Below are 27334 nucleotides of genomic sequence, written 5' to 3' on the forward strand. Positions count from 1 at the left end.
CAAACGTCACATGCTTAGTAAAATCTGACTAAAAATCACCTCCCCCTCCAAAACTGGCCCTTGAGATACATACCACCAGTTGACAGACATTTAGTATGTCTCACCTTCTAGAACAGCTAAATCCCCATCACCTGGAGTGGGACCTGGCCCAAGGCCTTCTCGACAGGCCTGTGGGCTTCATCACCCAGTCTCCCAGGGTATGGGGCTTGGGTTCATCTGAGATACAGAAGTCAGAGGTCAAGCGTCAGTTCTGAAGAGGGAGAATGACTCAGGAACGCTGTGGTCCCAGGGATGAGGCTGTTACTCAATCCTGCTCTGCACTAAAAGAACAAAACCTGCGGCTGGGAAGGTGGCTCAGTGGTAGAGTGCTTACCTTGCATGCATGAGGCCCTGAGTTCGATTCCTCAGCACCACATAAGCAGAAAAGCCAGAAGTGGCGCTGTAGCTCAAGTGGTAGAGTGCTAGCCTTGAGCTGAAGAGCTGAGGGACAGCGCCCAGGCTGAGTTCAGCCCCCAAGACCTACCAAAAAAAAAAAGAAGGAACAAAACCTCTACCAGAAGCCAGGGGCTCATACCTGTAATCCTAACCACTCAGGAAGCTGAGATCCCAGGATCACAGTTCAAAGCCAGCTGAAGCAGGAAAGTCTATGAGAATTGTATTTCCAATTAGTCACCAAAAGTGTAGGTGTGGCTCAAGGGGTGAAGCACCAACATTGAGTGGAAAAAGCTCAGGGACAGTGCTCAGGCCCTGAGTTCAAGCCCCAGTACCAGCATCCCCAAACAAAAACAAACAGAAAAACAACTGCTGCCTTCTCTTTCCCTACCCAAGGGTCCTCCTACCTCCCAGTCCTGAGTGGTATTGGCCTTCCCACCAAAATCCAAAGTCTGAAGAATCTTCCAGGGCCACTTAGGAAGCAGGGGCTTTTCCTGGGCTGGGTTGTAAGGGCTCTGAGTTCATAGACAGGGAAAGGAGAGCCCGATAGTAGAGCAGGCTTATAATCCCAGCTACTTAGAAGGCAGAGACAGGCACATCCCCCAGGCCAGCCTGAGTGTCAAGACCCTAGCTCAAACACACACACACACACACACACACACACACACACACACACACACACACACACACGGAAGGGGACTGGGACATCAAGTGGTAGAAAAGCTGGCCTAGCATCTATATAGCCCTGGGTTCAAGCCTCAGTAGACAAGGAAGGAGAGGGGAGGCAGGATAGGAGGAAAAAGAGAAAAAAAATGAAGCGATAAGAAGGGAGAGGAAAGGAGAACTGAAGCCCACAAGGGGCTAGGACTCCACGATGGGCGGAGGGCAGGAAACCTGGCGCTACAACCCCAGGAAGGGGACAGGCAAGCATGTAGCTACTGTGTGACCTGGACCAGATAGTTTAACCTCTCTGGACACACGACCCTAGCAGGAGAGGCCTGAGCTCACACAGACTGCGCATGCCCAGTAGGACCTGGCCCCCACCCTCCAAAGCGCCCCCACGGCGGAGCAGCCAGGCCTTCCTGTTTACTCGAGGCCCCTCTCGCGGCTGGGAGGCGACAGCCTTGGCCTCCTCTGCTCCCGGCTTCCTTCCTCTCCCACTTCAGCGGCTCCGGCCCAGGCCCTCAGGAGACCCTGAGGCCAAGACCCAGGGATGCAGTCCGTGGGTAGAGGGAGCATCTGAGGCCAGCACCCCAGGAACACTCTCTCTGGGAGACCCTAAAGTTACAGAGCCCCTGGCTGCTTTGAATATTCTAGCACTTTGGAATCAGCTGCTGCCTGGAGCGTCTCTCGTGTTGACAGCCTTCCTGGAGTCCAGCAGGCGGGCAGGAGGACACGCTGACCCAGCCAGGGGCTCCGGCCTCCCTCTGCACCCCCCCCCAGCTTCCCTCTGACAGAGCAGAGCAGAGCTTCCCAGAGCCACCACAGCATGACCCTAGGCCCAGGGGCCTGGGTGTCACCAGCCAGCCTGGACCTGCTCACCAGAAGGAAGGTTTTACCAAAGGCTGGAATGTTCACCTGCGCAGTAGTGCGCATGCTCTGCAGGTCACAGGGTCCTGTCCGGCTCCAGCCCCTCCAGCAGCTGGCCTCGGACGCCCTCTCATCCACAGGCTTAGCCTGAGGCTCCGAAGCCTTCGGAACGAGCTGTCGGTTTATGGAAACTTGAGGAAGTCAGGGCTGAATGTGGGAAAGCTGTCTCCTCACAGGCCAATGCCACAAAATGAGGAGTGAGAGCTGGTCTTGATCAAAAGAAATGAAGCCAGGTGCCAGTAACTCATACCTTTCATCTTAGCTACTCAGGAGGAGGTTGAGATCTGTGGATTACGATTCAGAGTGAGCTCACACAGGAAAGTTTCCAAAGAACCATCAAAAAGCCCGAAGTGGAGTTGTAACTCAAGTGGTAGAGCACTAGCCTTGAGATAGGACCCAGGCTCTGAGTTCAAGCTCCAGGGTGGCAGAAAATAAATAAGGTCCTTCAAGTCTGGCCCCCACCCTCGGTCAGGTGGGTCTCCTGCTGCTGCACCTCCTTTATTCCATTCCAGGCCAGCCCCAGGACTCAGCCCTTCCTCTCTCAATGGGTCTTCTCCTCTGGGGGTAGCTCTGCAGAGCTGCTCCTCTGCCTCCCCATGCTCTCTGTCCTGTGTGGAACTCCTAGGCATCATCACAGCCCACGCCAGAGCTCAAGGAACCTCTCTGCTTCTCCGCTCGGAGGTCTGGGCTGGTCTTGATTGGCTGGGATGGGATTTTATGAATGAGAGTTTCTCCATGCTGGGAGCCACATCATGGGGGTGGGGGGTGGGCTTCTGAGCATCTGTCTAATATTTTAGCTAGTCCAGAAGTGTTTGCTAAATGAATGTGTCGTGAAACTCAAAGGTAATATTATTAAAATTTGGGGGCAGTACTGAGGATTTCACTCAGGGCCTTGTATTTGCTAGGCAAGCACTGTATCGCTTGAGCCACATCTCCAGATCTTTTTGCTTTTAGATTGTTTGATAGATAGGGTCTCATACTAATTACACAGGGTAGCCTCAAACCTTGATCCTTCCCCTTTCGTCTCTTGTATAGCTGGGATTACAGGCATGCATTATCATGAGCTACCCCAAGAAAGGTTTGTGATGGTGAGGGCAGCGTGGCAATTACTGTACTTTTCATCTTTTTACACCTTGAAGCTTTCAATATGTAGGGTATCTGTATTATATTGATATATTAGATAGATGATAAATGGATAGATACTATCTAGATACTTTTGAGGCTAAAGAAGGAGAAGTGCTTGAACTCAGGATTTTTTTTTTTTTGTCCAGTCTTGGGGCTTGAACTCTGGGCCTGGGTGCTGTCCTTGAGCTCCTCAGCTCAAAGCTAGCACTCTACCACTTGAGCCGCGGTGCTACTACTGGCTTTTTCTGTTTGGTGCTACTACTGGCTTTTTCTGTTTGTGTGGTACTGAGGAATCAAACCCAGGCCTTCATGAATGCTAAGCAAGCCTCTACCACTGAGCCACCTTCACAGCCCTAAACTCAGGAATTTTGAGGTCAGTCTAAGCAAATATAGCAAGATTCCATCTCTAGAAAAGAACTGCAGCCAGGTACCAGTGGCTCATGCCTGTAATCCTAGCTACTCAGGAGCTGAGATCTGAGGATCGTGGTTCAAAGCCAGCCTGGGCAGGAAAGTCTGTGAAACTCTTATCTCCAATAAATCACCAGAAAACTAGAAGTGGTGCTGTGGCTCAAGTGGTAGGGCACTAGCCTTTAGCTGAAGAGCTGAGGGACAGCATCCAGGCCCAGAGTTCAAGCCCTATGACCAAAAAAAAAAAAAAGAACTGCATCTATATTGAACTTGTATCTTCCTTATTGTTCCCTAAGCAATACAGTACAGCATCTATTTACATTTTAAATATTATGGCTTAAAGTCATGACTTTAGTATGTCTTAAAGGTTGTACAGAAGTTCCACGCACACACTATACCATCTTACACAAGGATTACCGGTGGGGGCTCTGCACCCATGCAGACCCTTAAGACAGCCCTGATTCAGACAAGGTGCACAAGTATGTATGTGCCTAATACAGTACACACGGCAGCTGGTGGTAGTGGCCCAGGAACTGAGCACTCAGGAACTGAACTTTGAAGATTATAGTTTGAAACCAGCCTGGACAGACAAATTTGTGAAGCTCATCTCCAACTGACCAGCAAAAATCCTGGAAGTGGAGGCATGACCCAAGTGGTAGAGAACCAGCCATGAGCAAACAAACAAACCAACAAAAACAACTGAGTATTCTTAGGCCCTGACATTAAGCCCCAATATCGGTGCATGCATGTTTTCTGAGGCCTTTCCTGAGGCCAATGTGGGGGTACACAGAGGATAAGTTGCAGAGATCTTCACTCCCAAGCCCTGGCCCCACAGAAGGCTCATCTTTGACAATACCTGCTTCTACCATTCATTCTTCTTTCAATAGACTCACCTTTTATATCTTAAATACCTTTATTTCAAAGGAAAGCTCAAAAGGACCCCTGATGAGCAGAGACAACCCAAGGACAGTGACCTTCGGGTAGGGCCCCTGAAGGCTGCCTTGGCCTCAAAGGGAGCCTGGCCAGCACCAGAACAGGTGTTGAGAACAAGTGAGCACCAAATTGAGCCGTGATCACCTCCATGATGAGGTGAGGAGAGGTGGTCCTGCATGGGGGGCTTGAGTGTCCCCAACATATCCAACATGCACCCCCAAGCCAAGCTGCCCTCATCCCCAACTCCTGGAGCCACGGTCACTGACAACCCACACCCCTTGCTCAGGGTGCTCTTGATATTGGGGCTTGAACTCATGTCCTGGGCACTGACCCTCAGATTTTTCACTCAAGGCCAGTGCTCTACTATTTGAGCCATGGCTCCACTTCCAGTTTTTTAGTATTGCATTGGACATAAGAGTCTCATAAACTGGGCGCTAGTGGCTCACCCCTATAATCCTAGCTACTCAGGAGGCTGAGATCTGAGAATCACAGTTCAAAGCCAACCTGGGCAGGAAAGTCCCTGAGACTCTTATCTCCAATTAACCACCAGAAAACTGGAAGTGGCACTGTGTCTCAGGTGGTAGAACACTAGCCTTGAGCTGAAGAGCTCAGGGACAGCACCCAGGCCCAGAGTTCAAGCCTCATGACTGACAAAAAAAGTCTCGGGGCTGGGAAGGTGGCTCAGTGGTAGAGCGCTTGCCTTGCATGCCTGAGACCCTGGGTTTGATTCCTCAGCACCACATAAGCAAAAAGAAAAAAGCCGGAAGTGGCGCTGTGGCTCAAGTGGTAGAGCATTAGCCTTGAGCTGAAGAGCTGAAGGACAGCGCCCAGGCCCAGAGTTCAGGCCCCAGGACCGGACCCCCCCCCCAAAAAAAAGTCTCATAGACTTTCCTGCCTCAGCTGGCTTCAAACCCTGATCCTCAGATCTCAGCCTCCTCAGCAGCTAGGATTACAGACATAAGCCACCAGTGCCCAGATCTACTTTAGATGTAGAAACAGCTTGAAGCGTAGGCTGGGACCCGGATGCAAGCATATGAATGGCTCCCTTCAGCCCTCCTCTCTCCTCAAGAAGGCACCCTGTCCTCTCCTCCCCCACTTAGTCCCATGCCCTTTGCAAACCCTCAGAGCTTCTGCCACCAAGAAGACAGATTCACTGCCCATGTCACTGGCTAGCATGTGCCATGTTCACTGCCCAGGAGCCCCAAAGCTCATGGTTTTGTTGTCCTGTGCCCAGATCGCCCAGGGTCACGCATAGAAACGGTGCTCAGAGACACAAGGGGTCAATAGCAGGGATGCAGAGGAGCCTGAACACGAGGCTCCACGAGCAAAGACCCCAGCCTCTCTGCCACCAGGGGGATCCCAGGCCTGGGGCGGCGTGGTATGGCCTGCACCAGCACAGCCTGGCACCAGAGCAGGAGGAGAAGCGTGAGGAGATGGAGCCTCAACTGGGTTTGGAAACAAAGAAAAAGGAGTAAAAGCAATGTCCTTTGAAATTCCTTTAGTGCTTCGCCGCCCACAAAACAGGATAAGGTGGCTTCCTCCCCGCTAGCAGTGAGGCAGGGCGGAGGCCCTGGGCTCTGGCCAGGACCGCCTCAGGCAGGGCAGGGGTAGGGTGGCTCCGAGCTGGAGAAGGGCTCTACATGGCTACTTCAGAGCATCCAGGTGGGTGCAGACCTGCGAGAAGACACTGTCCACCGTGCCTTCAGCGTTGACCTGTAAGGGAGACCGGCCGTGAGGCAGGAGCCTGACCTCCCCCACGGGTCAGGCCAGGCTCCCCAAGCCAGCCACTATGACATCAACCTCCCACTGGACTAGTAGGGAAACTGAGGCCCAGGACACTGTGATGAAAGGCAGGGCCAGTCGGGAGGCCCACCTTACACACGATGCCCCGTTTCTCATAGAAGGCAATGACCGGCTCGGTGGCCTTGTAATAGGTGTCCAGGCGCTTCTTGATGGTTTCTTCGTTGTCATCTAAGCGGCCGCTGGTCTCCCCGCGCTTCAGGAGCCGCTTGGTCATGGTTTCGGGGCCCGCGTCCACATACAGCAGCAGTGTGGGCTTTCCGATCTGTGAGAGGCAGTCCGGGAGGGGCAGGCGCCATGTCACAAGGACCCATTCCTGTCCCATCTTCCCATCCAGGTCTCCATCCCTTCTCCAAGGCAGCTTGAGGGACCTTCCCTGACACTTCCCTGTTCAAACTTCCTCCACGGCTCCCAGCGCCCTCTAGAGGAAGCTCAAGTCCCTGCCAGCGCCAGAGGCCCTGTGTGGTTCATGCTTTGCCCTCTCTGCCTGGGTGGCCATGCCTGGGCCCTCAGCCAACTCCTTCCCATGCCGGAGACCTGTCCTCTCCCTTCTACTGTGAATCTTTCCCCACACACCCGAGCTTGACCCAGTGCTTACCTCTCTACCTAGCTTTAGCTAAAATTTTGGTCTTCCCAAAGGGTTTTCCTGGACCCAACCCTGGCCCCCAAGATGTCCCTCCTGATAGGATGTAACAAAAAACCAAGGGACCACCCATGGAGGGAGGGCTGCTGAGGGCATCTAAGCAGCATCACTGTCATTGGAATGAGAGGGTCATGTCAGGGATGATGTGGAAGGGTGGGGAAGAGGGGGCCCCATGTCCTCTCCCTCTATTCTGCCACTAGAGTCCCTCCACAGTCTCCCGTACTGACTGACTTCCACACTGAAGTCAGAGCCTGCAGCCGGCCCTCCCCTCTCCTGATCATGGGTCCTTGAGGTCAGCGACTCTGCCTCTGTCAGCCTGGGCACACTGGGCACACACAGCCCAACCTGGGCACACTGAGGAAGAAAGGACCCTGTCCCCGCCAGAGCTGGCAGAGAGACAGAGCCATCGTGACCCCCCCTGGGCCAGGACTTTAACACAAACATGAAGGCCCACCCCTCCCCTGGGCTGGACTGTCCATCTGGCTGGCCCCGCTAAGGGTTTGTGCACAGCTGTCACGCACTCTCCACATCAGGGTTGCATGGGCACTGCCCTTCCGCAGGGTCCGCACCCAGGCTCTCCTGACTCTACCTTCCCTGTGACTGTGGGCAGGCCCCAGGCCCTCACCGGCTTTGGTTCCCTTGGTTATAACGCACTTACACGTTCCTCCCCCCTGGGTGGTTAAAGACTGTAGAGGCTGGGCACCCGTGGCTTATGCCTGTGTTCCAAGCTACTCGGGAGGCTGAGATCTAGGATTACAGGCATGAGCCACCAGCGCCTGGCTTCCCAAGCTTCTTTTGCTCAAGGTTAGTACTCTATGCTTGCCTTGCATGCAGGCGGACCTGGGTTCAAGTCCTCAGCACCATATAAGCAGAAAAAGCCAGAAGGGGGCGCTGTGGCTCAAGTGGTAGAGTGTTCTCCTTGAGCTGAAGAGCTGAGGGACAGCGCCCAGGCCCAGAGTTCAGGCCCCATGACCAACAACAACAACAACAAAAGGCTAGCACTCTACCACACTTGAACCACAGCACCACTTCTGGCCTTTTCTGCTTCCATGATACTGAGGAATAGAACCCAGGGCTTCATGCATGCTAGGTAAGCACTTTACCACTAAGCTACATTCCCAGCCTGTATAGGACAATCTTTATCCACCCTTAGTGGAGGTTATGACCGCACAGAGACAGCTCCTGGAGAGGGTGGTGCCTCAGTTTCCCAGCCAGGACATGAGCATTGTTGACTCCCTGGAGAGCTCTGGGACCTTAAACCAGGGTGAGTGGCCAAATCTCTAATCCCATTCTTCTACTTCAGAGAAGCCTTGGCGCCCCCTGGTGTCCAGAGCTGAGATCAGTGGCTGGGGCCCCCAGAGGCCACCACAAGAGTCCTGTGCGGAGATAGTCCCCCACAGCACCCCCATTTTTTAGCCTTCAGGTGACCTCACACGGTTTGTACACATGAGCCATCACAGGATGCCCAACCAAGGCAACAAGGCTGAGCCAGGCAGAACTTCCTTGAGTTCTTGCAGACAGTCAGAGGTCAGGAAATACAGTCTCTGGCTACAGCCCACAGAGGTCTGGGTAGGACTGAGGTGCGGCCTCTCCCTCCATGCCCCCTCCCATGGCCTTGTACAGACAGCATGAGTGTCCCAGCCCACATGTGCACATGTGTGTGCCACACTCTTGGCTTTCTCTGAGCGTGCATTACGCAGTGCCTGTGGCCTTGTGTAAGTGTCCTGTGGTTATCCATGTTGCCTATGGGCAAAAATGTGCTTGTGTGGGTACCCCCACCCTGTGGACAGTGTTCTTCCATTCGAAGAAGCTGAAAGCCATTGTCCCAATGCCTACTCTTTCCAGCCAGACTCCCCTTGTCCCCTGAAAGAGACTGATGCCCCTTCTTGGCACTCCAGGCTCCAACCAGCCCCAAACCTGCTCACCTCTCCCCACATATCCTGTTTTCCTCCTGTCAGTTGTACCCACAGTTCCAGCCCTGCCAGTGCTTTTCCTTACCCCTCTCACTATGTGTTCATGAGGAGCTTTCCCTTCAAGGCAGCTGACAGACCTATCTCCCCACATTGTTCAGATAGGGAAGATGACTGATCCAATGTCTCAAGGGATTGACTTGGACCCTAAGCCTACTATGGCCCTTCCCCTCCATCTATACCTTGTAGACTTCTAAAAATGACCTTCACCTTCACAGGCCTCTCCGGTCACCCTCTTCTCTCTCTCCTCAGCCTGACCCCAAGCCCATGACTTACCCGACGCTCAAACTCTTCTCCTTGCTGCACCTCTCGAGGGTAGCCATCGATCAGGAAGCCATTGGATGTTTCAAGTTTGGCTATCATGGCATCTCGGAGCATCTCCAGCACAGTCTCCTGCAGACAGGCATCAAAGGAAAAGCCTCAACCTCCCTTCTCCAACCCCTTTTCTAGGGCTTTGCTTGTGCCGGTCCTGCCTCTGAGCTGCCCTCCTGCCTTGAGTGCTCATTGCTCTAGTGAGCCTCCTTCTCCTGTGGCCTCCTCTGACGGAGGGCTTGGCAGGAGCGTGGTTCACTCTCCATGGAGCCCCTAGACAGCCTTGCCCTGTCCTGCGCCCTGAGCAGAGCAGGCCTTCCCCACCTTGGTCCGGGCAGGGAACTGACAGTGACAGCTGCCTTGTATTTCCAAGGGTGGTATGGTTCACATGGGCAAAGAAGAGGACTACTGCATTATAAAATTAGGGGGTTTTAGCCCAAAGCAGAGGAATCGGAGGGAAGAGGTGGTCTGAAAGCTGGATGAGAAGGGAAGGTCGCAGCAGGCGGGAAAGGACACATGTGGTTTGAGTGGACAGAAAGACCTAGGTGGCAGGCGAGGTGAGAGGCGGGGCAGGTCCCACAGGTCTTGGGTCTTTATGGCTCTGCTGACTGGCACTCCTTTGGGGCACACAGCACCCTCACACTCACCAGTGGTACCAGCTGGCCCTTCTCCATGATTTCTGCCAACTTCTTGCCCCTGTCTGAGCCAGAGCTGACCTCGGCACGCAGAAGGTCTCCGGTGGAGAGGTGGGTGTAGCCATACTTCTGTACAATTTTCTCACACTGGGTGCCCTTCCCTGAGCCAGGCCCACCTGCGAGGACCCACAAGCTCAGAACTCCTCTGAGAGCCAGGCCTCTAGGGGCTGATGGGGTCCCTCCCCAAGACCCTCCCAACTTGAGACTCACCCACCACAAAGATAATCTTGCTTTTCTTCAGCTTCTCTGTGGAAAAAGCATGGGAAAAAAGATTCAGTCACTTGTTAGAAAATAGCCAGAGAGACTGCTCAGAACTGGGGGTGTGTGGAGGGAGAGGTGACAGAAAAGATAATGTTCCAGAACAAAAGGGCCTGGAGGCTAAGAACACAGCACCGCTGGAAGTCTGGGTGCCAGCCTCCACCCTGCCTCCCCGTGGGTGGCTGGAGCTCGGTCACCTTCCCATGTCCCTCTTCTTCAAGTTGCCTACTAAATAAACAACAGTCTAGCCTTCTATCTTGCTATGTCCCTTGTCCCTCCCAGGCCTGGCCGCCCCAACGGTATTAATGTGGAGGAGTTGGAAACCACAATGCATGTTGCCATGGAGATGGTTGCCAGGGAGGAGCTTGCTGTGGTGGGCAAGTAAAATTCCTGTCCAGACAAGGAGGGGAGCTTACACACATTCCGTTTCAAACTCTTGCCTTGTTAGAACTCACAGCCCAGGCTGGGATAGAGCTCACGGGAGAGCGTTTGCCTGCCATCCACAAGGCCCTGGACTCTCTTCCTCAGCAACCCCCAAAAAGAAGAACCCACAGACCACTGAGCCAAAAAAAACCACTGAAGCCCAGAAAGGAAGTGGCCTAGTCAACTTGTCAGAACCCAAATGGGGACCTGTGCTCCACTTCTGACACGTCCCCCTCCTGGGGTAAAATGAGCCTGCCTTGCTGTGTAATTGCAGAAAAGAAGCACTTGACCCTGACCCTGGAGGTGGTGGGCGTGGCAGCCACAGGGAGGGAAGCAGAATGAAGGGGGAGGCTAGGAAAAGCAGAAGCTATGACCCTGTGGCAGCCCAAGTTTGGAGCTAAGGGCAGAAGGATGACTGCTGGCCTCCAGTGTACCTTTAAGAGCAGCCCAGGCCCAAGGCCCAGGGCCAGGGATTAGACAGGTGGCACTGCCAGAAATCAGGCTGACCCATTCCTGACTCTCTGCCCACCCCATGGCTCCCTGTAGGTCCCAGTGCACAGAAGCTAAGAAAGTCCAGACAGCCTCAGGCCCGCACCTCTCTCTGAGTGGCAGGAAAAGTGGGTACATTTGGCACACTTGGAGCCTGTCCACAGGGCCGTCTCCACCCCCAGCCCCTCCCCAGCCCAGAACCCACCCTCTTCAGAAGAGACTCAGCTCCATAAATGCCAGCGTGGGAGGTGAGCTCTGCCCTCCTCCCCCCAAAACCTTGGGGAGTCCTCATTGTTTCTAAATTTAATCTTGGAGTGATGCATCCTGTGAGAGGCTGAAGGAGGAGGCTGGAGGCTCCAGATGGACCCAGGACCACTTCCAGCCCTTCCCATATCTGCCCTTCACAGACGGGCACAGGCAACGCCGAGACTCATACCTTCCATCTTGCTGAGGTCCTGGGAGCCGGGTCAGCACTCTGCAAGTCAAGGCATGGGGATGTGAGAGCCGCTCCCCACCCTGCCTGGGCCTCCACCAAACCTCACCCACAGCACCAGCAGGTGTGAGCCGGACTCAGAAGCCAGAGGAGACAGGGAAGTCCAGGAGGCGGGGTGACCTTGGCAAAGTCCCTTTCCTGTTGGCATCTATTACCTCACCTATCCCAGGAGAGCTTTGGTCTCCATGAGGACCAGGGTGAAGGCTGCACAGAGGGGAGGAAATAGGACTCAACCCTGGAAACTCCTAGAGACAGTGTGGGACCAGCATCTGCCCAGACTCCCTGACAACGCTCCTCAGGGCCAGCAAAGCTGAGAGGAGGATGGCTCAGAGGCCCAAAGCCTGTCTGGGGGACATAGCTCTTCCCAGTTGGAGCATGTGCATGTGTGTGTGTGTGTGTGTGTGTGTGTGTGTGTGTGTGTGTCTGTCTGTCTGTCTGTCTGTCTGCCTGCCTGCCTGCCTGTCTGTGTGTCTTCCCCGTCTGTGTGCTGGTTCTATGGCTTAAACTCAAGAGCCTCACACTCTTGCTTGGTTTGTCCACCAAAGGCTGGCACTACCACTTGAGCCATACCCCACTTTCAGCTTTTTTTGTATGTTGTGCTGATTCTGGGAGTTTAACTCAGACCCTGGGCACTGACCTTGAGCTTTTGTGCTGCTCTTGGCTAGTGCTCTACCACTTGAACCAGAGCTCCCTTTCTGGCTCTTTTCTTGTAATAGATAATTGGAGGTAAGAGTCTCACAGACTTTCCTGAAAGCCCTAGCTCTGAACCATGATCCTCAGATCTCAGCCTCCTGAGTCGCTAGGATTATAGATGTGAGCCACCCATGTCCAGCCACTTCCAGCTTTTTTGGTGGCTGAGTCTCAAGGATATTTCTGCACCAACCGGCTTTGAACAAGGATCCTCACATCTCTGCCCTGCACACCCCCCGACCCCATCCTGCACATACCACACCGTGGCCTCCCCATCTTGGATCCTCTCTCCAACCTGTACCCTCCCCCTCCCAACTTCCTTATTCTAAGGTCTGGGGCCACTGTTCCAGATGTTTCCTTTGAGAAACAACAGACCAAGTCACTGGCTGGCTTACAACCTTCCCAGTATGGCCTCCTCAGCTTCCCAAACAAAGCCTGAAACTCAACCTACCTTATAGAAGCCCTGGTGATCTGACCCTGCCACCTCAGCAGGTTCACCCCTATCAATTGTCGATGATTCTGTCACAATGCCCACCATGATGATGTCTTTCTCTAGGCATTTGTGATCTTGCACTCAATGTTTGGTTGTCTCTTCTCAATTGTGATGGCGTTAGGCCTCAGCTCTGAGTCACCTCTTCTAGAAAGCCTTCCTAGATTTCTCCCTTCACTCCCACATAGGCACGCCTTCTCTGAGTCCTTCCTTCCTTCCTTCCTTCCTTCCTTTCTTTCTTTTCTTTTTTTCCTTCTCTTTCTTTTTTCTTTCCTTCTTCCTTCCCTTTTCCTCTCTTTCCTTCCTTTTTCTTTTTCTTGGTGTCTGCAGTAAGGCTTGAATTCAGGGTTTGGGCACTGCCCCTTAACATTTTTTGTGTGTGTGTGTGTACTTGTCTTGGAGGCTGGATTCAGAGCCTGGGCACTGTCCCTGAGCTTTTGTGCTTAAAGCTAGCACTCTATCACTTGAACCACAGCACCACTTCTGACTTTTTGGTAGTTAATTGGACGTAAGTCTCATAGCCAGGTGCTGATGGATCATGCTTATAATTCCTAGCTACTCAGGAGGCTGAGATCTGAGGATCACAGTTCAAAGCCAGCCCTGGCAGGAAAGTCTGGGAGACTCTTATCTCCAATTAACTACCAGAAAGCCAGAAGTGGTGCTGTGGCTCAAAGTAGTAGAGCACTGGCCTTGAGGGGAAAATCTCAGGGACAGTGCCCAGGTCTTAAGTTCAAACCCCATAACTAACAACAACAACAACAGAAAGTCTCACAGACTTTCCTGTCTAGGTTGGCTTCAAACTGTAATCCTCAGATCTCAGCCTCTTGGGTAGCAAGGATTACAACTATGAGCCGCTAGTGCCTGGTGAGTGACCTTCAACCTTTTCATCTAAGGCTAGCACTCTATTACTTGAGCCACAGCTCCACTTCCACTTTTGGTGGTTAACTGAAGTGTCTTAAATACTTTCCTGACTAGGTTGGCTTTGAACTGTGATCCTCAGATCTCAGCTCCTGAGTAGTGAGGGTTGCAGGTGTGAGTGCCTAATCCTTTCTCTGAAAAAAAAAATTGTTCCAGGATTGGGATTTGAACTCAGGGTCTCTCCCTCTCTTTCTTTCCCTCTCTCTCTGTCTCAGCTGGTGCTCTCCCCTTGAGCCACACTTCAGCTCCTCTCTGAACTTCGGAAGCTTCACTGGGCACAAGACAGGAAGGACTCGGACACTCTGCTGCACCTCGGGCCTCCACCTGATTGGGCCTGGCTGGGGCTGAGTGTAAGCTGGAAGCTTCCTTCCATCCTGATCACAATCTGGGAGAGAGAGCTAAGTCTTGGAGGATGGGGTAAGGGAGCTCCAGGGCCTGGCAGGGGTCAAGCTCAGGTCTACATTTCTGCTGCTTCAGGTCTGGTGCCCAGGCCCAGAGCAGGGCCTTCTGCAGCTTTGCTAATGCTGCACTGACTCAAGGTGTGAGTTATTGCTCTTCGTCCTGCTGAGTGCGCAGAAGGAGGTGTCCAGCCGCCAAGAACCCCTCAGCCACCCAGAGACAGGGGACTGCCAGGGGCAGTCAGTAAAGCCCTGAGACGTGCGCTGCTCCCTGCTGGTAACCTAAGCCCTTCTCTGTCCTGGGGACACCTGCCACTTCCTTGGTCCAAAATAACTTGGGTGCTGAGGATTCCTCCCAGGAGCCAGGGGTCCAGCATGGAATTGAGTTACAAGCAAAGGTCCAGGCCTCATGAGGCCCCCAGGACAGGGCCCCAACAGCCGAGCCTGGCTCACCGGGCAGCCACCAGGGTAGCCTAAGGAACTGAGGCCCAGAGGACAGTGACTTGACCCCAATCACAACACAAGGCTGGCACAGTGCCTAAGAATAGCCGAGCTTGCAAGCAGCTAGGGTTCAACTCCTACCTCTACCACTCAACTGTGTGCCTCAGCTGCTGCTGAGGTCTGGGGTGGGCAGCTGAGCAGCCATGCCCCAAGCACAGACCCCAGGGGATCCTCTCCAACCAGGAGGCTGAGACAAGAGTCAAGTGGGGGAGGTGGCGGGGGGCCCTTGGTTCCTCCAGCACTTGAAGTGGTAATGGCAGATAGGCTCTCTAAGCACACGACCCCAGGACTTCTGGGGGTGGGGAGCCAGGCTACAGCTTCCCTTCCCTGGGCCTTAGCTGGGACAAGCCAAGAGCAGGGACCCTGAGTCCCAGGAATGTAGGCTGGGACAAAGGGGTCTGGAAGGCTGGGAGGGGCTATAAGAATCATTCTCTCTCTCCCCCCCTCCATCTCTCCTCCCTCCCTTTCTGAGATTTACAAACGCACAGCAGTGTGGCACAAAACCCGAAATCCACAGGCAAGAGAGCACATACAAATACACATCGATCATAACTATGGATACACACACACACACACCCCAAGGGGAGCCCGACACAAACACCCGCCCCTCCCCCCAGTGGCACTTCCCCACTCCCTGCAGATGGCCCCCACGAGGCACCCACATGGGCTGTCGGGCAGTCAGACACTGACCTGGGGGAGGGTGCGGTGGGCGCCGGGGCCAGTGCGTGCCCTGCCCGTCCTCACCAGCCGCCTGCAAAGGCGACTATTTATAAGGCTGTCAGCGCACGGCATGCTGGGAGCCAGCACTCCACGATGGCAGGGAGGGAGAGAGGGAGGGAGGGAGGGAGAGGAGGGAAGGGGGACTGGACTAAGCAGAGCCCTGAGGGAAGCCAGGGCAAGACTGGCACCTCGCTGTGTCCCCAGGGGCTGTGCACCCACACCTAGTTTTCCATTCCTGTCACTTCCACGGTGCTTGCTTCACTGAAGGGGGCTTCTTCTGTGACGGTGGGGGAAACTGAGGCCCAGCAAGATGAAATACTTTGAATAAAATCCCACAGTGTGATCCAGGTGTCAGCGGCTCACACCTGTAATCCGACCTATCCAAGAGGCTAAGATCTAAGGAGCACAGTTCAAAACCAGCCCAGGCAGGAAAGTCCATGAGCCTCTTATTTCCAATTAACCAGCAATAAGGCTGGCAGCGGAGCTGGGGCTCAAGTGGTAGAGTGCTACTATTGAGCGGGAAAAGCTAAAGGGGAGCATGAGGCTCCGAGTTCAAGCTCCAGTACCAGCACAGTAAATACTTAATTTTGGTGAAAGGAAGAATTCAAGGCTGGATAAAGGTTCCTTGCCTGCTTCACCCTGAAGTTCAAAGTTGGGCCCAGGAGGGGGAGGGGTAATGACAGGTGGGAGGGATAAGAGGTGGGGGGGGGGGAGAATGCAAGGTGGGGTGGTCCTAAGTGGGCCTGGCTTATTAGCATGGCCTCATCATGATCCGCCTCCAGGTGACGGGTACAGGCCCAGATTCAAGAGCTGGAGGCTTCAACTGCCAATTGAGAAGTAGGCTTGGTCCTGGCAGGTGATTGAAGGTTCTTAAGGAGGGCTGTGGAGAGGTGGGTTACCTTTATGGAGAGGAAAACTAACTTTGGAGATCAACAGCCAATCTCCACAGGGTCCCATCTAAAGCGGTGACGGGGGTGGAGGACCAGGCTCTGGGCCTCCTGCCTTCTGCATCCCCTAATACTCCGCGGGATGAGCTTCTTCAGGGCCCTCACCCAGAAACTGACTGCTCCAGACCCCTACAAACGTTGGCCTTGTGTCCTCCAGTGGCCAAACTGAAGAACTGCAAGTGATCTGGGAGAAATTCTACCCAGAAATCTGAGCTGGTCCAGATTCCCAGAAGTCTTTGCATGGAATTGGAAGCATACCCTTATCTCCAGGCCTTCACAGGGCACCCATGTCAGGACCCAGCACGGAGAGTGCCGCCTTCCACATCCTCATCACCACCTGCCAGTTACACCCTGGGCCCTACGACCTCCCAGCTTTTGTCCCGACAATTCCTCCCAGGTGACAGCCCCTCCCCACCCTTTTTTGGTCAGATGTGGGGCTTGACCTCAGAGCCTGGGCACTCTCCCTGAGCTCTTTTGCTCAAGGCTAATGCTCTACCACTTTGAGCCACAGCACCACTTCTTGTTTTTTTGGTGGTTAGTTGGAGAGGAGTCTCACAGGGACTTTTCAGCCCAGGCTGGCTTAGAACCTTGATCCTCAGTTCTCAGCCTCCTGAGTAGCTAAGATTACAGGCCTGAGCTACCTGTGCCCAGATCCCCTTTTTAACAAGGTGTGTAGCATGTAGCTACCTAAGAGCACATTCAGAATGGAAGACAAATGCAAGATGCCATTCTTGTGACCCAGCCCTGGTGGCCCATTATCCTGGCTGGCCCGACGCCCAGGGATAACTCTTTCTGGTCTCCAGCAGCCCCTCAGAGATCCCAGCAGGCAGCCAGTGCTTGCCTCACAAAGTTACCCTTTGTTCAGCTTCCTTCCCAAGGACATCTTATCTGCCTAAACAAGTTGTAATCTCCTGAGTCAGGGACCCCTTGTCCCCTGCCAGCCCAGGGTACACAGCCCTTGTGTGTAGAGGTTGGCAGCAATATGAGCTGCCACCATTTACCACACCCTTGTCAGACTCCTCTTGTGTGCCCTGGCAGAAATTTTCCCTGCCCTCTGGCTCCCAGGCTCAGAGCCGAACTTCTGGCCCTGTCTAAATTGAAGCCACTCGATTCCTTGTTCATTCCCAAGATCCAGGCCTCCCCCTCCCTCTCTCCCAGGCTGTCCCCCAAGGCCAACATCTTCCTCCAACCCCTTCCCAGATGCCAGGCTCTTCTTCCCTCACCAGAACTTGAGCTCCAGGAGGGTGGTGTCTGGTCTTGTTTTATCCACAGAATTGAGAAACACTGACGACTTACCCAAGGTCATACAGACAGGGCGAGGTAGGTGAGGCCAGAAAAGCCAGGCCACAGAGTTGTCAGGCTTAGCTTGAAGACTCACCAGCAAGTTGAAAAAAGCTAATTGCTGCGACTCTGTGAGCTCCCAGCCCAGAGATGCATGCCTGGTTCTTCGGAGCCCTACCTTCCCCAATCTGAGATGGAGAGAGCTAAGCTTCATCCAACACACAGAACACAAGGCTGGAGCTTCATTGGGTGTGTTTATTCCTGTACAAACCATTACAAAACCAAGTCGAGGGCTGGCACCACCCTCATAGCCTGCCTGTGTGTTGAGTCCAGGCTGGTGGCCTCCACCTCCATCCCTCCCACTCAACAGCCTCCACCCAGGCCCAAGTTGGGAGAGATAACTCCTGGCACCGCCCTCATAGCCTGCCTGTGTGTTGAGTCCAGGCTGGTGGCCTCCACCTCCATCCCTCCCACTCAACAGCCTCCACCCAGGCCCAGGTTGGGAGAGATAATTCCTAAGCCCTCAGCATCTCCAAACAAAGACTTCCTGGCACCCCAGTATGGCCAGAACCCTCTTTTTTCCCCGCTCCAAAGGCTGCAGAGACTTTCTGCAGGAGACCCTGCCTGCAGAAAAGGAGTCCTGTCCCTTTAAGAGGCAAGTTAATGGCAGCTGAACTGAGGCTAACAAAACACACTAAGGTTTTTCCCGTTCTTGTCTGTCTCCCAGCCCTGGGGAGTTGGTGGGGGAAAAAATGCCCTCAAGTCTTCCTGAAGAAAATGAGGAAGGGCTTTCTAGCCTCCCAATGTAGCTGAGCATCTTAGTGAAGAGTGGTAGCTGGGTAGTCTTAGGACAGGGTGGTCAGTGGAGGGGGAGAAAGTCTCAGACTTCACATTTGAACCTGCTGTGAGCCTGGGGAGGGGCTTGTCCAAGGTCACTTAGGGAGAAGCCAATACCCTGTCACTGGCTTCTACTTCTTGGGCCTGCCACAACTTCCATAAATTCTCTGGCCTGGTCCAGACAGTTTCTATCCACTCACCCCTCTCATCTCTTTGATGACTGGAACTGAGGGTGTAACACCAAGTTCCCAGCTCCTTGGGATAGGACACCAGCTAAGTAAGGAGTGATCTGGATTCCATTCCTGGGGCTCTGAACCAAGGCCTCATGGGAAAGGAAATATCCTTAGCCTCAGATTGACTCAGAAAGACCCCTATACCCTGATTGACTAGTCTCAGACCCTGACTGGACAAGAAAGACGACCTGACACCCCTGATTAACCACAAAGGATCCCAATTCCCTGATTGGCCAAGAGATATCTCCCAGGTTGGAGGATTGGCTGGAGGACACACCCCTCCAGGCCCTGATTGGCTGAGAGGTACTCTGGCCTTGATTGGTCAGAAGTTGCCATGGTTCTGAACTGGGTCCAGAACGGCTTCTCCAGTGTCCCTCACGAGGTCCCACAGGCAAGATAGCCTAGGTCCAGGAAGGGTGGGAGAAGGTGATGCCATACAGTTGCGCCCAAGATGAGAAGACCCTCTTCTCAGTGATGAAGCGGTGGTGGTTGCCCTTGCGGCTGTGCTCATTCTGGATGTAGGTGACACACTCATCTGGCCCCTTGGGCTCATAGTAGTGGTAGGGTATGCGCTGCAGGCGGGGCCGCTGGCTGGGGCACAGCAGAGGGGGCAAGGTGAGCACCAGTGGGGTTCTGGCCCTTCCAGCCCCTCACCCACCACAGGGTCTCAGTGGGGGAAATCCCTGCCCCTCCCTGAGCCTCAGTTTTTCCACCTGGAAAATGGGCAGAATGGAATAGGTTCATGACTAAACTTTTTGCTGTTGTTTAATTTTAAAAAAATTGGCTGGTGCCAGTGGTTCACACCTGTAAACCTAGCTACTCAGGAGGCTAAGATCCAAGGATCATAGTTTGAAGCCAATCCTGAGAAGAAATGTCTGTGAGACTCTTATCTCTAAATAATCAGCAAAAAGCTAGAAGTTGAGGTATGGCTCAAGTGGTAGACTGCCAGACTTGAGTGGAAAAAAATAAAGCCAAGCAAAAGGGGCAAATCCTTAACTTCACGCCCCAGTACTGGGATATAAAAAACAAAAAATCTTCTTGTGTATGTGCCGATCCTGGGCTTATTTTTTGTGCTGGTCTTAGGGCATGCACTCAGGTCCTAGGCACTGTCCCTAAACTTCTTTTGACCAAGGCTAGTGCTCTACCACTTGAGCCACAGCTCCACTTCCAGTTTTTTTTTTTTTGGTAGTTTTATTGAAGATGAGTCTCAACCTGCTTGGGCTGGCTTTGAACTGCAATCCTCACAGGTCAGTCTCATGAATAGCTAGGATTACAGGCATGAACCATCAGTGTCCAGCTAAAATAACTATTAATATCCAAAGAGGCTGAGCTCGGGATACAGGCCCTTAACGCAGCTCACAGAGTCCACATCTCTGAAGAGCAGCATGGACACCCCATTAGAGAGACCTGTGAATACACTCTAGCCAAGATGCCCTGATTCCTCCAATTCATTCTATAACCAGCAACCGGGGGCACTTTCCCCAGAGGGCTCACCTGCAGTAGTCAGGGGGGACCATGCCATAGACGTGCACATGATCACACAACTCCACCGCAATCGCCAAGGTAAACCAGCCTGTGCTCAACCACGAATGGGACTTTTCCCTGGGGGCAGAAGGGGTCATGATGAAGGGAGATGCGGGCAGCAAGGGGAGGAACAGGCATGGAAAAATAGCCAAGCCACCCAGTTTCCCAGAAATTTCCTAACCACCCTTCAGGACCCTGCCTCCCCCTCCCCCCACCCATTGTCACCTCTGTCTATTTGCACTGTGGGAGTATGCATGCTGGCAGGATGCTTTCCAGAAAGAGGAGGCGCAGGGAGAATGCTCCTTTGAGGGGAAGAGGAGAAGCGAGGCATGCTTGGAATAAGGTCTGGGTCACAGCTGGGCAGGCTGGGCGTGGCTGTGACCACAGCATGCGAGAAGCGCTATGCCAGAGAGAGAATCAAACTCCTAAAGGGAGGATTGATTAGAGAGGGCTGCGCTGGAGGGAGCACAGTACAAACCAAGGCGTAGGCCAGCAGCCAAGAACCTGCCCCACTACAGATGCCACCAGTCATGGATGGCCGGAGCACTTGACACGTGTGTCAATTACACCCTGGGCTTCTTGGGAAGTGTGAGAAAAACAATGTAGAATATGTCATTGATGTTTTATGTTGATTTTATGTGTCTCTGAAAATATTTTACATTTACGTAGTGGAATGTTCTTTGTCAGCAAAACTGGCAAAAGAGAGAGAAATTACCAGTATCAGGAATAAAGAATGAAAACACCTATAGATATTTAAGAGATCATAAGAAAATTCCAAGCCAGGTGCCAGTGGCTTATGCCTGTAATTCTTGCTACTCAGGAGGCTGAGATCTGAGGCTCAAGATTTAAAGACAGCCTGGGAAAATAAATCAAAGAGACTATCATCTCCAATTAACCAGCAAAAAGAAGTGAAACTGTGACTCAAGTGGTAGAGCTCCAGCCTTGAGTGAAAAAAAAAACAAAGGGACAGTGTCCCTTTGAGTTTAAGACCCAGTAGCAACACGCGCGCACGGGCGCGCGGGGGGAAAAAAACCCAAAAACTCTTTCAGGGACAGGTAGCTCAACACTTGTAATCCTAGCTACTCAAGAGGCTGAGAGTCAAGAATCCAGGTTCAGAGCCAGCCTGCATAGACAAATTATAGAGACTCATATCCAATTAACCTACAAAAAGTTGGAAGTAAGCTGGGCGCGGTGGCTCACGCCTGTAATCCTAGCTACTCAGGAGGCTGAGATCTGAGGATTGTGGTTCAAAGTCAGCCCAAGCAGAAAAGTCCGTGAGACTCTTATCTCCAATAAACTACTAGAAAACCGGAAGTGGCGCTACAGCTCAAATGGTAGAGTGCTAGCTTTGAGCTGAAGAGCTGAGGGACAGCGCTTAGGCCCAGAGTTCAAGCCCCAGGACCAACAACAACAAAAAAAAAAGTTGGAAGTAGAGCTGAGACTCAAGTGGTACAATGCCAATTTTATGTGAAAAAAAAAAAATAAATGAAAGCAGGAGGCCCTGAGTTCAAGCACCCGTTTCACCACTACAAAATAAAGGAAGAAAAAAAGAAAATAAGGGGAATGCTAGGCACTGGCAGCTCACGTCTGTAATCCTAACTACTCGGAAGGCTGAGATCTGAAGAGAGTGGCTCAAGGTCAGCCTGAGCAGTAGAGTCTGTGAGATATCTCCAACTAACTACAAAAAAGGCAAAAGCAGAGCTGTGATTCAAACAGTAGAGCTCTAGCCATGAGCAAAAAAGCTCAGGGATAGCATCCAGGCCCTGAGTTTAAGCACCAGGACCAACACAAAAGAAGGAAAGAGAGAGAAAGAGAAAGAAAGAGAAAGAGGAGAAAAAGAAAGAAAAATAGAAAAAGAAAGGAAGGAAGGAAGGAAAAGGAAAGAAAGAAGGAAATGATAAAGGGAAAAGGAAATTTCAAACAACCTGTGTATATAAATGTAACAATTCAGATGAAGTCAACTTCGTAAAATCCATATACTAGGGCATGGTTAAAGTAGGAAAAAAATCTCAGCAAACTAGGAGAACTTCCTGAGAAACTTCCTGATGAAGGGCAGCCACCAAAACCCTGCAGATAACATCATTTTCAATAATGAGAGACAGAGGGCTGGGAAGGTGGCTCAGTGGTAGAGCGCTTGCCTTGCAAGCCTGAGGCCCTGGGTTCGATTCCTCAGCACCACATAAGCAAAAAGAAAAAGCCGGAAGTGGCACTGTGGCTCAAGTGGTAGAGCGCTAGCCTTGAGCTGAAGAGCTGAGGGACAGTGCCCAGGCCCAGAGTTCAGGCCCCATGACTGGACTCAAAAAAAAAAAAAGAAAGCTTTCCCTGTGACATTAAGACCAATGCAGGAAGTCCACAGTTACCACTTCTAACACAATTGACATTGTACTGAAAATCCTCACCATTGCAATAGGGCAAGAAAAAAGAAACCAGAGGCATAGTTTAGAAAGAAGAAATAAAATTGTCCTTATTTGCATTCAACGTGATTATTAAAAACTTTCCAAAAAATATCTTAAAAAACTATCAGTGAGCTAGGCAGTTACAAGGTCAACAAAAACTTTAGCATGGCTAAAGTGGTAGAGTACTTGCCTTACAAGTACAAGACCCTAGGTTCAAATCTCATCCTACCAAAAAATTTCCACTATTTAAAAAATAAAAACAAGCCAGTGCTGGTGACTCACACCTGTAATCCTAGTTACTCAGGAGGCTGAGATCTGAGGATTGCAATTCAAAGCCAGGCCGGGCAGGAAAGTCTGTGAAACTTATCTCCAATTAACCACCAGAAAACTGGAAGTGGCACTGTGGCTCAAGTGGTAGAGCGCTCGCCTTCAGCTGAAGAGCTGAGGGACAGCGCCCAGGCCCAGAGTTCAAGCCCTATAGCTGACAAAAAATAAAAACAGTATCATATATAATAGCTCCAAAATCTAATAAAATATGTAAAACATTATATGGTGAACATATTGTATCAAATGCAATATAGTAAAATATACTTTTTTTTTTTTTTTTTGGTCAGTTGTGGGGCTTGAACTCTGGGCCTGGGTACTGTCCCTGAGCTCTTCAGCTTAAGGCTAGCGCGCTACCTCTTGAGCCACAACGCCACTTCTGGTTTTCTGGTGGTTAATTGGAGATAAGAGCCTCATGGACTTTTCTGCTCTGCCTGGCTTTGAACTTCAATCCTCAGATCTCAGCCTCCTGAGTAGTTAGGATTACAGGGGTGAGCCACCAGCACCTGGCAAAGTGAACAATTTTTAAAAGAACTTTTTAAATGTGGCTACAATGAATTTTAAATTACCTATGGGCTCACATTGAATTTACATTGGAGCATGCTAATCTAAGTTTTCAAGGGAGACTAGTCAGAGAAGAAGGGCATACTGGGATGATGGACCTTTAGAACACAGCATGCTGGGAGTAACTGTGTGCTTAAAGCAAGGCATGCTGGGAAGAGTCAAGATTTTACATATGGTGCAATGCTATAGAAAGCCTTCCTAGAAAGTCGCTAGATGATGCTGTATAACCTTAGAGTTCCCTCAGATGATGCATGCTGGGAGAAAGTCTAGGGAAGATAAAGCCATGCACAGGACATGGGAAATGACTCTTAACAGCTGGACATAAAGAGAACTTTCTTAGGAAAACTGACTAGAATGTGACAAGAAATGATTACATCCCCAGAGCAGTGCATGCTGGAAGCAACAGGCCATAAGGCAGGGTCTGAGAGGGAGGGGGCAGGCATGATGCTGGTACCTGTCCTTGCCCGTCTCACCCCGGAAGAGGTCGTCAAACTGTTGCATGCGGTTGGGAGAGACGGCGTAGGCCTCCATGTTGGGGAATGCCAGGCCTGCCCGCTGGATGACACGCACGAGACTGCCTTGGGGCTTCTGCATCTTGCTTGGGGGACCCCAAAAGATGAAGACAGTTTCAGGGGTCCGATTGACAAACTCCTGGGGCCTGCGCAGCACCCGGAACACACTGGAATGAGCCACCACTCGGAAGGTGGTTTTGTTGCCTACATCAGCCGAGTAGCCTGTGGTGGGTGCATCATTCATGCGGATGGTGCACTCAGCCCGCTCGATCTCTGGGCCCAGTTTGGTGCCCAGAAGGTGGCTGGAGCTGGTGACAATCACACACTGGTGGCACCGGGAAGGCAGCGTCTGTAGAACAAGGAAAATCAACAGTATTAGCCAGGTGCTGATGGCTCACTCCTGTAATCCTAGCTACTCAGGAGGCTGAGATCGAAGGATCAGGGTTTGAAGACAGCCCAGGCAGAAAAGTCCTCCTCAGAATCTTATCTCCAATAAACTAATCAAAAAAGCAAGAAATGGTGCTGTGGCTCAAGTGGTAGATCGCTAGCCTTGAGCACAAAGAGGCTTAAAGATAGTGCCCAGGCCCTGAGTTCAAGCCCCAAGACTGGAAAAAAGAAAAGAAAGAGAAAGAGAAAGAAAAGAGAGAAAGAAAAGAAAGAAAGAAAAGGAAGGAAGGAAGAAAGAGAGGGAAGGAAGGAAGGAAGGAAGGAAGGAAGGAAGGAAGGAAGGAAGGAAGGAAGGAAGGAAAGAAGGAAGGAAGGAAAAGAAAAAAAATCAACAGTATCACCATCAGTCTTGTAGACTCGAACTCTATATACCACACCTCCATAGTCAGGAACAAACCATTCAACATTCAACAAATATTTATAACCAGCTTGCCTAATGGCCAAGTACTAGGCACAGAGTACTGAGCAAAAACAACTTGCTCAAGAGCCAGGAGCTGGTGGCTCACTCCTGCAATCCTAGCTACTCAGGAGGCTGAGAGCTGAAGCCAGCCCAGGGCAGACAAATCTTGAGAAACTCTTATCTCCAATTAACCAGCAAAAAGAAGGAAGTGGAAAGTGGAAGCACACTAGCCTTAAGAGCAAAAAAAGCTAGACGAGGATACAAGGTCCTGAGATCAAGCCCCAGTACCAGCACCAGAGAGAGAGAGAGAGAGAGAGAGACAGACAGACAGACAGACAGACAGACAGACAGACAGACAGACAGACAGTGAGTATAATAATGTAATACAAGCTAGGAAAAAGGCAGCCCAGGGACAGGTGATCAGGAGGGACCAGGACAAAGGCTCCTTTAAAATGGTCATTCAGGAGGCCTCTCTGGGTAGAGTCCTGAAAGGTGGAGAATATTCCAGGAAGGAAAAATAGAAAATACAGACCAGGGCTGGGAAGGTGGCTCAGTGTAGAGCGCTTGCCTTGCATGCATGAGGCCCTGGGTTCGATTCCTTAGCACCACATAAGCAGGGGGAAAAAAAGGCCGGAAGTGGCGCTGTGGTTCAAGTGGTAGAGCACTCGCCTTGAGCTGAAGAGCTGAGGGACAGCGCCCAGACCCAGAGTTCAGGCCCCACGACTGGACCAAAAAAAAAAAATACAGACCAATGTGGAAATTTAGGTGGTACCTTAGAAACCAAAAGGGGCTGAATTAGGCCAAGCTGACAATCCAGAGAACTGGGCATTCTCCACTGGAGTGCAGGACCTGGATTTGAACCCATGATGGCATGACACAGATTTCCAGCTTGAGCATCAGCTGAGAATGCCTCTCCTGGCAGCTCCCCATCTCCACCAACAAGCCTTCCTGAGAGCACATCCTGTTCTGTGCACAGAGGCCCAACACAGGCTTTCCTGGCTCTCAGGAGCTCCCGTCAGGCTCATCTCCTTCCTCTCCACCCCACCCACACTCTAGTTCCCACTTTCTCCTCTCTCCTTTTCCTATTCTTTGGGTTCTCAGGATACAGAAAGACTCAATTAGATGACAGTCTATCTCTAAACACCTGCTAATGGGCCTCTTCCTAGTGCAGATGTGTCCAAGGCAAAGGCCCTAGAGAAAATTCAGTGAGGGAGAAGAGAGAGCTACTACAGGGAGAACTCCAGAAATACAACAGCTACTCAAGTCAGGAAGACAGAGGAGACAGTGCTAAATCCTAATACTAGATCAGTAAGGAGCCAGCAGGAATTGGCAAAATACTTTGGCTCTCCCTCACATACTGTGTGCCCTTGGACAAGTGATTTTACCTCTCTGAACCTTCGTTACCCCAGTTCCTCAAGTATAACAATGATACTGAGCCCACAGGAGGTGCCTGAGAGTTGCTAATGATCACAGAGCCCGACACTTTTTTTTAAAAAAAGCAGCCAATGTTATTTCTGCTTTTGTGTTGTCCAGGATCCCAGTATCCTGGCTCTCAAGTCTTGGCAGACTCCAGAGAGACCCCATAAAAACCAGAGACATACTTCTAAAGCAACCATGACTTGGCAGATGGTAGAATAATAGCACTGAAAAGAAAACCTTGTAGCATGCCAGCCAGTGAGTGAAAGCAAGCATCAGAGAGCAAGTTCAAGCACCAGTTTCGGACTCAGCAAAACTAAAATAAATAAATAAAACCTTGGAAAGAGTTGAGGCCCAAGTTGAGCACTTGTGGCATACACCTGTAATTCTATCTACTCAGGAGGCTGAGATCTGAGAACTGAGGTTCAAAACCAGCCCAGGCAGAATAACCTTGAGACTTTTATCTTCAATTAACCAGGAAAAAGCCAGAAAGAGAGATGTATCTCACGCAGAACATCAGCCTTGAGCCAAAAAAAAAAAAAAGGGGGACAGTGGCCAGGCCCTGAGCTCAAATCCCAGCACTGGCAGGTGTAGGTATGCATGCACACGTGCACGCACACACACTAACAGACATCAGGGACTACTGAAAGGCAGGGAACTTATTCAAGGTCACACAGCGTGCAAAGGCTAAAGTCAAAGAGGCTGGAGCCTTGACTCTTATGGCTCATCCTTTCCTTCAAGAAGAAAGAGGTGAACAAGGCGCCGGTGGCTACGCCTGTAATCTAGCTACTGAGAAGGCTGAGGTCTGAGGATCATGGTTCAAAGGCAGCCCGAGCAGCAAAATCTGTGAGACTATTGTCTCCAATTAACCACCAAAAAAGCAAAAAGTGTCCAGATACCCATGGCTCACCCCTGTAATCCTAATTGTTCAGGAGGCTGAGACCTGAGAATCATGGTTCAAAGCTGGGGCAGGAAAGTCTGTGAGACTCTTCTCTCCACCAAAAAACCAAAAATGCAGCTGTGGAAGTGGAACTGCTCAAGTGATAGAGCACTAGTCTTTTTTTTTTTTTTTTTTGGTCCAGTCGTGGGGCCTGAACTCTGGGCCTGGGCGCTGTCCCTCAGCTCTTCAGCTCAAGGCTAGCACTCTACCACTTGAGCCACAGTG

General features: G+C 51.7%; 2 protein-coding genes across 7 annotated transcripts in view; both read right to left on the bottom strand.

Moving 5' to 3' along the window:
* Positions 1-5971: 5971 nt before the first annotated feature.
* Positions 5972-15378, bottom strand: Ak1 (adenylate kinase 1). The gene is made up of 7 exons (XM_013021334.1): positions 15259-15378; positions 11515-11553; positions 10119-10154; positions 9861-10024; positions 9178-9294; positions 6362-6553; positions 5972-6201 (listed from the first exon to the last, which is right to left on the bottom strand). Exons 2-7 carry the CDS (start codon positions 11519-11521, stop codon positions 6133-6135), a joined length of 585 nt encoding a protein of 194 aa, XP_012876788.1. The 5' UTR covers positions 11522-11553; positions 15259-15378; the 3' UTR covers positions 5972-6132.
* A 2548-nt stretch (positions 15379-17926) lies between these two features.
* Positions 17927-27334, bottom strand: part of St6galnac6 (ST6 (alpha-N-acetyl-neuraminyl-2,3-beta-galactosyl-1,3)-N-acetylgalactosaminide alpha-2,6-sialyltransferase 6) — a 15510-nt gene continuing 6102 nt past the window's right edge. For 4 of the 6 annotated variants that reach the window (XM_013021462.1, XM_013021465.1, XM_013021464.1 and 1 more), the window contains 3 exons: positions 23849-24255; positions 20081-20188; positions 17927-19173 (listed from right to left, as the gene is read on the bottom strand). In XM_013021462.1, the coding sequence (XP_012876916.1) occupies positions 18909-19173; positions 20081-20188; positions 23849-24255 (780 nt within the window). In that variant the 3' untranslated portion in view covers positions 17927-18908. Of the gene's footprint in view, positions 19178-20080; positions 20189-23848; positions 24256-27334 lie in introns of all 6 variants that reach the window. The other 2 variants (XM_013021463.1, XM_013021468.1) reach the window with 1 other exon arrangement.

This window comes from Dipodomys ordii, unplaced genomic scaffold (genome assembly GCF_000151885.1).
Source record: "Dipodomys ordii isolate 6190 unplaced genomic scaffold, Dord_2.0 Scaffold55, whole genome shotgun sequence".
Classification (NCBI taxonomy): domain Eukaryota; kingdom Metazoa; phylum Chordata; class Mammalia; order Rodentia; family Heteromyidae; genus Dipodomys; species Dipodomys ordii.

Coding starts and splice junctions, on each gene's coding strand:
- Ak1 (XM_013021334.1), bottom strand. Junction 9,295..9,860: donor AGGGCCAGCTGGTACCACTG/GTGAGTGTGAGG, acceptor GCCTGTCTGCAG/GAGACTGTGCTGGAGATGCT. Junction 6,554..9,177: donor GAGAAGAGTTTGAGCGTCGG/GTAAGTCATGGG, acceptor TGCCTCTCACAG/ATCGGAAAGCCCACACTGCT.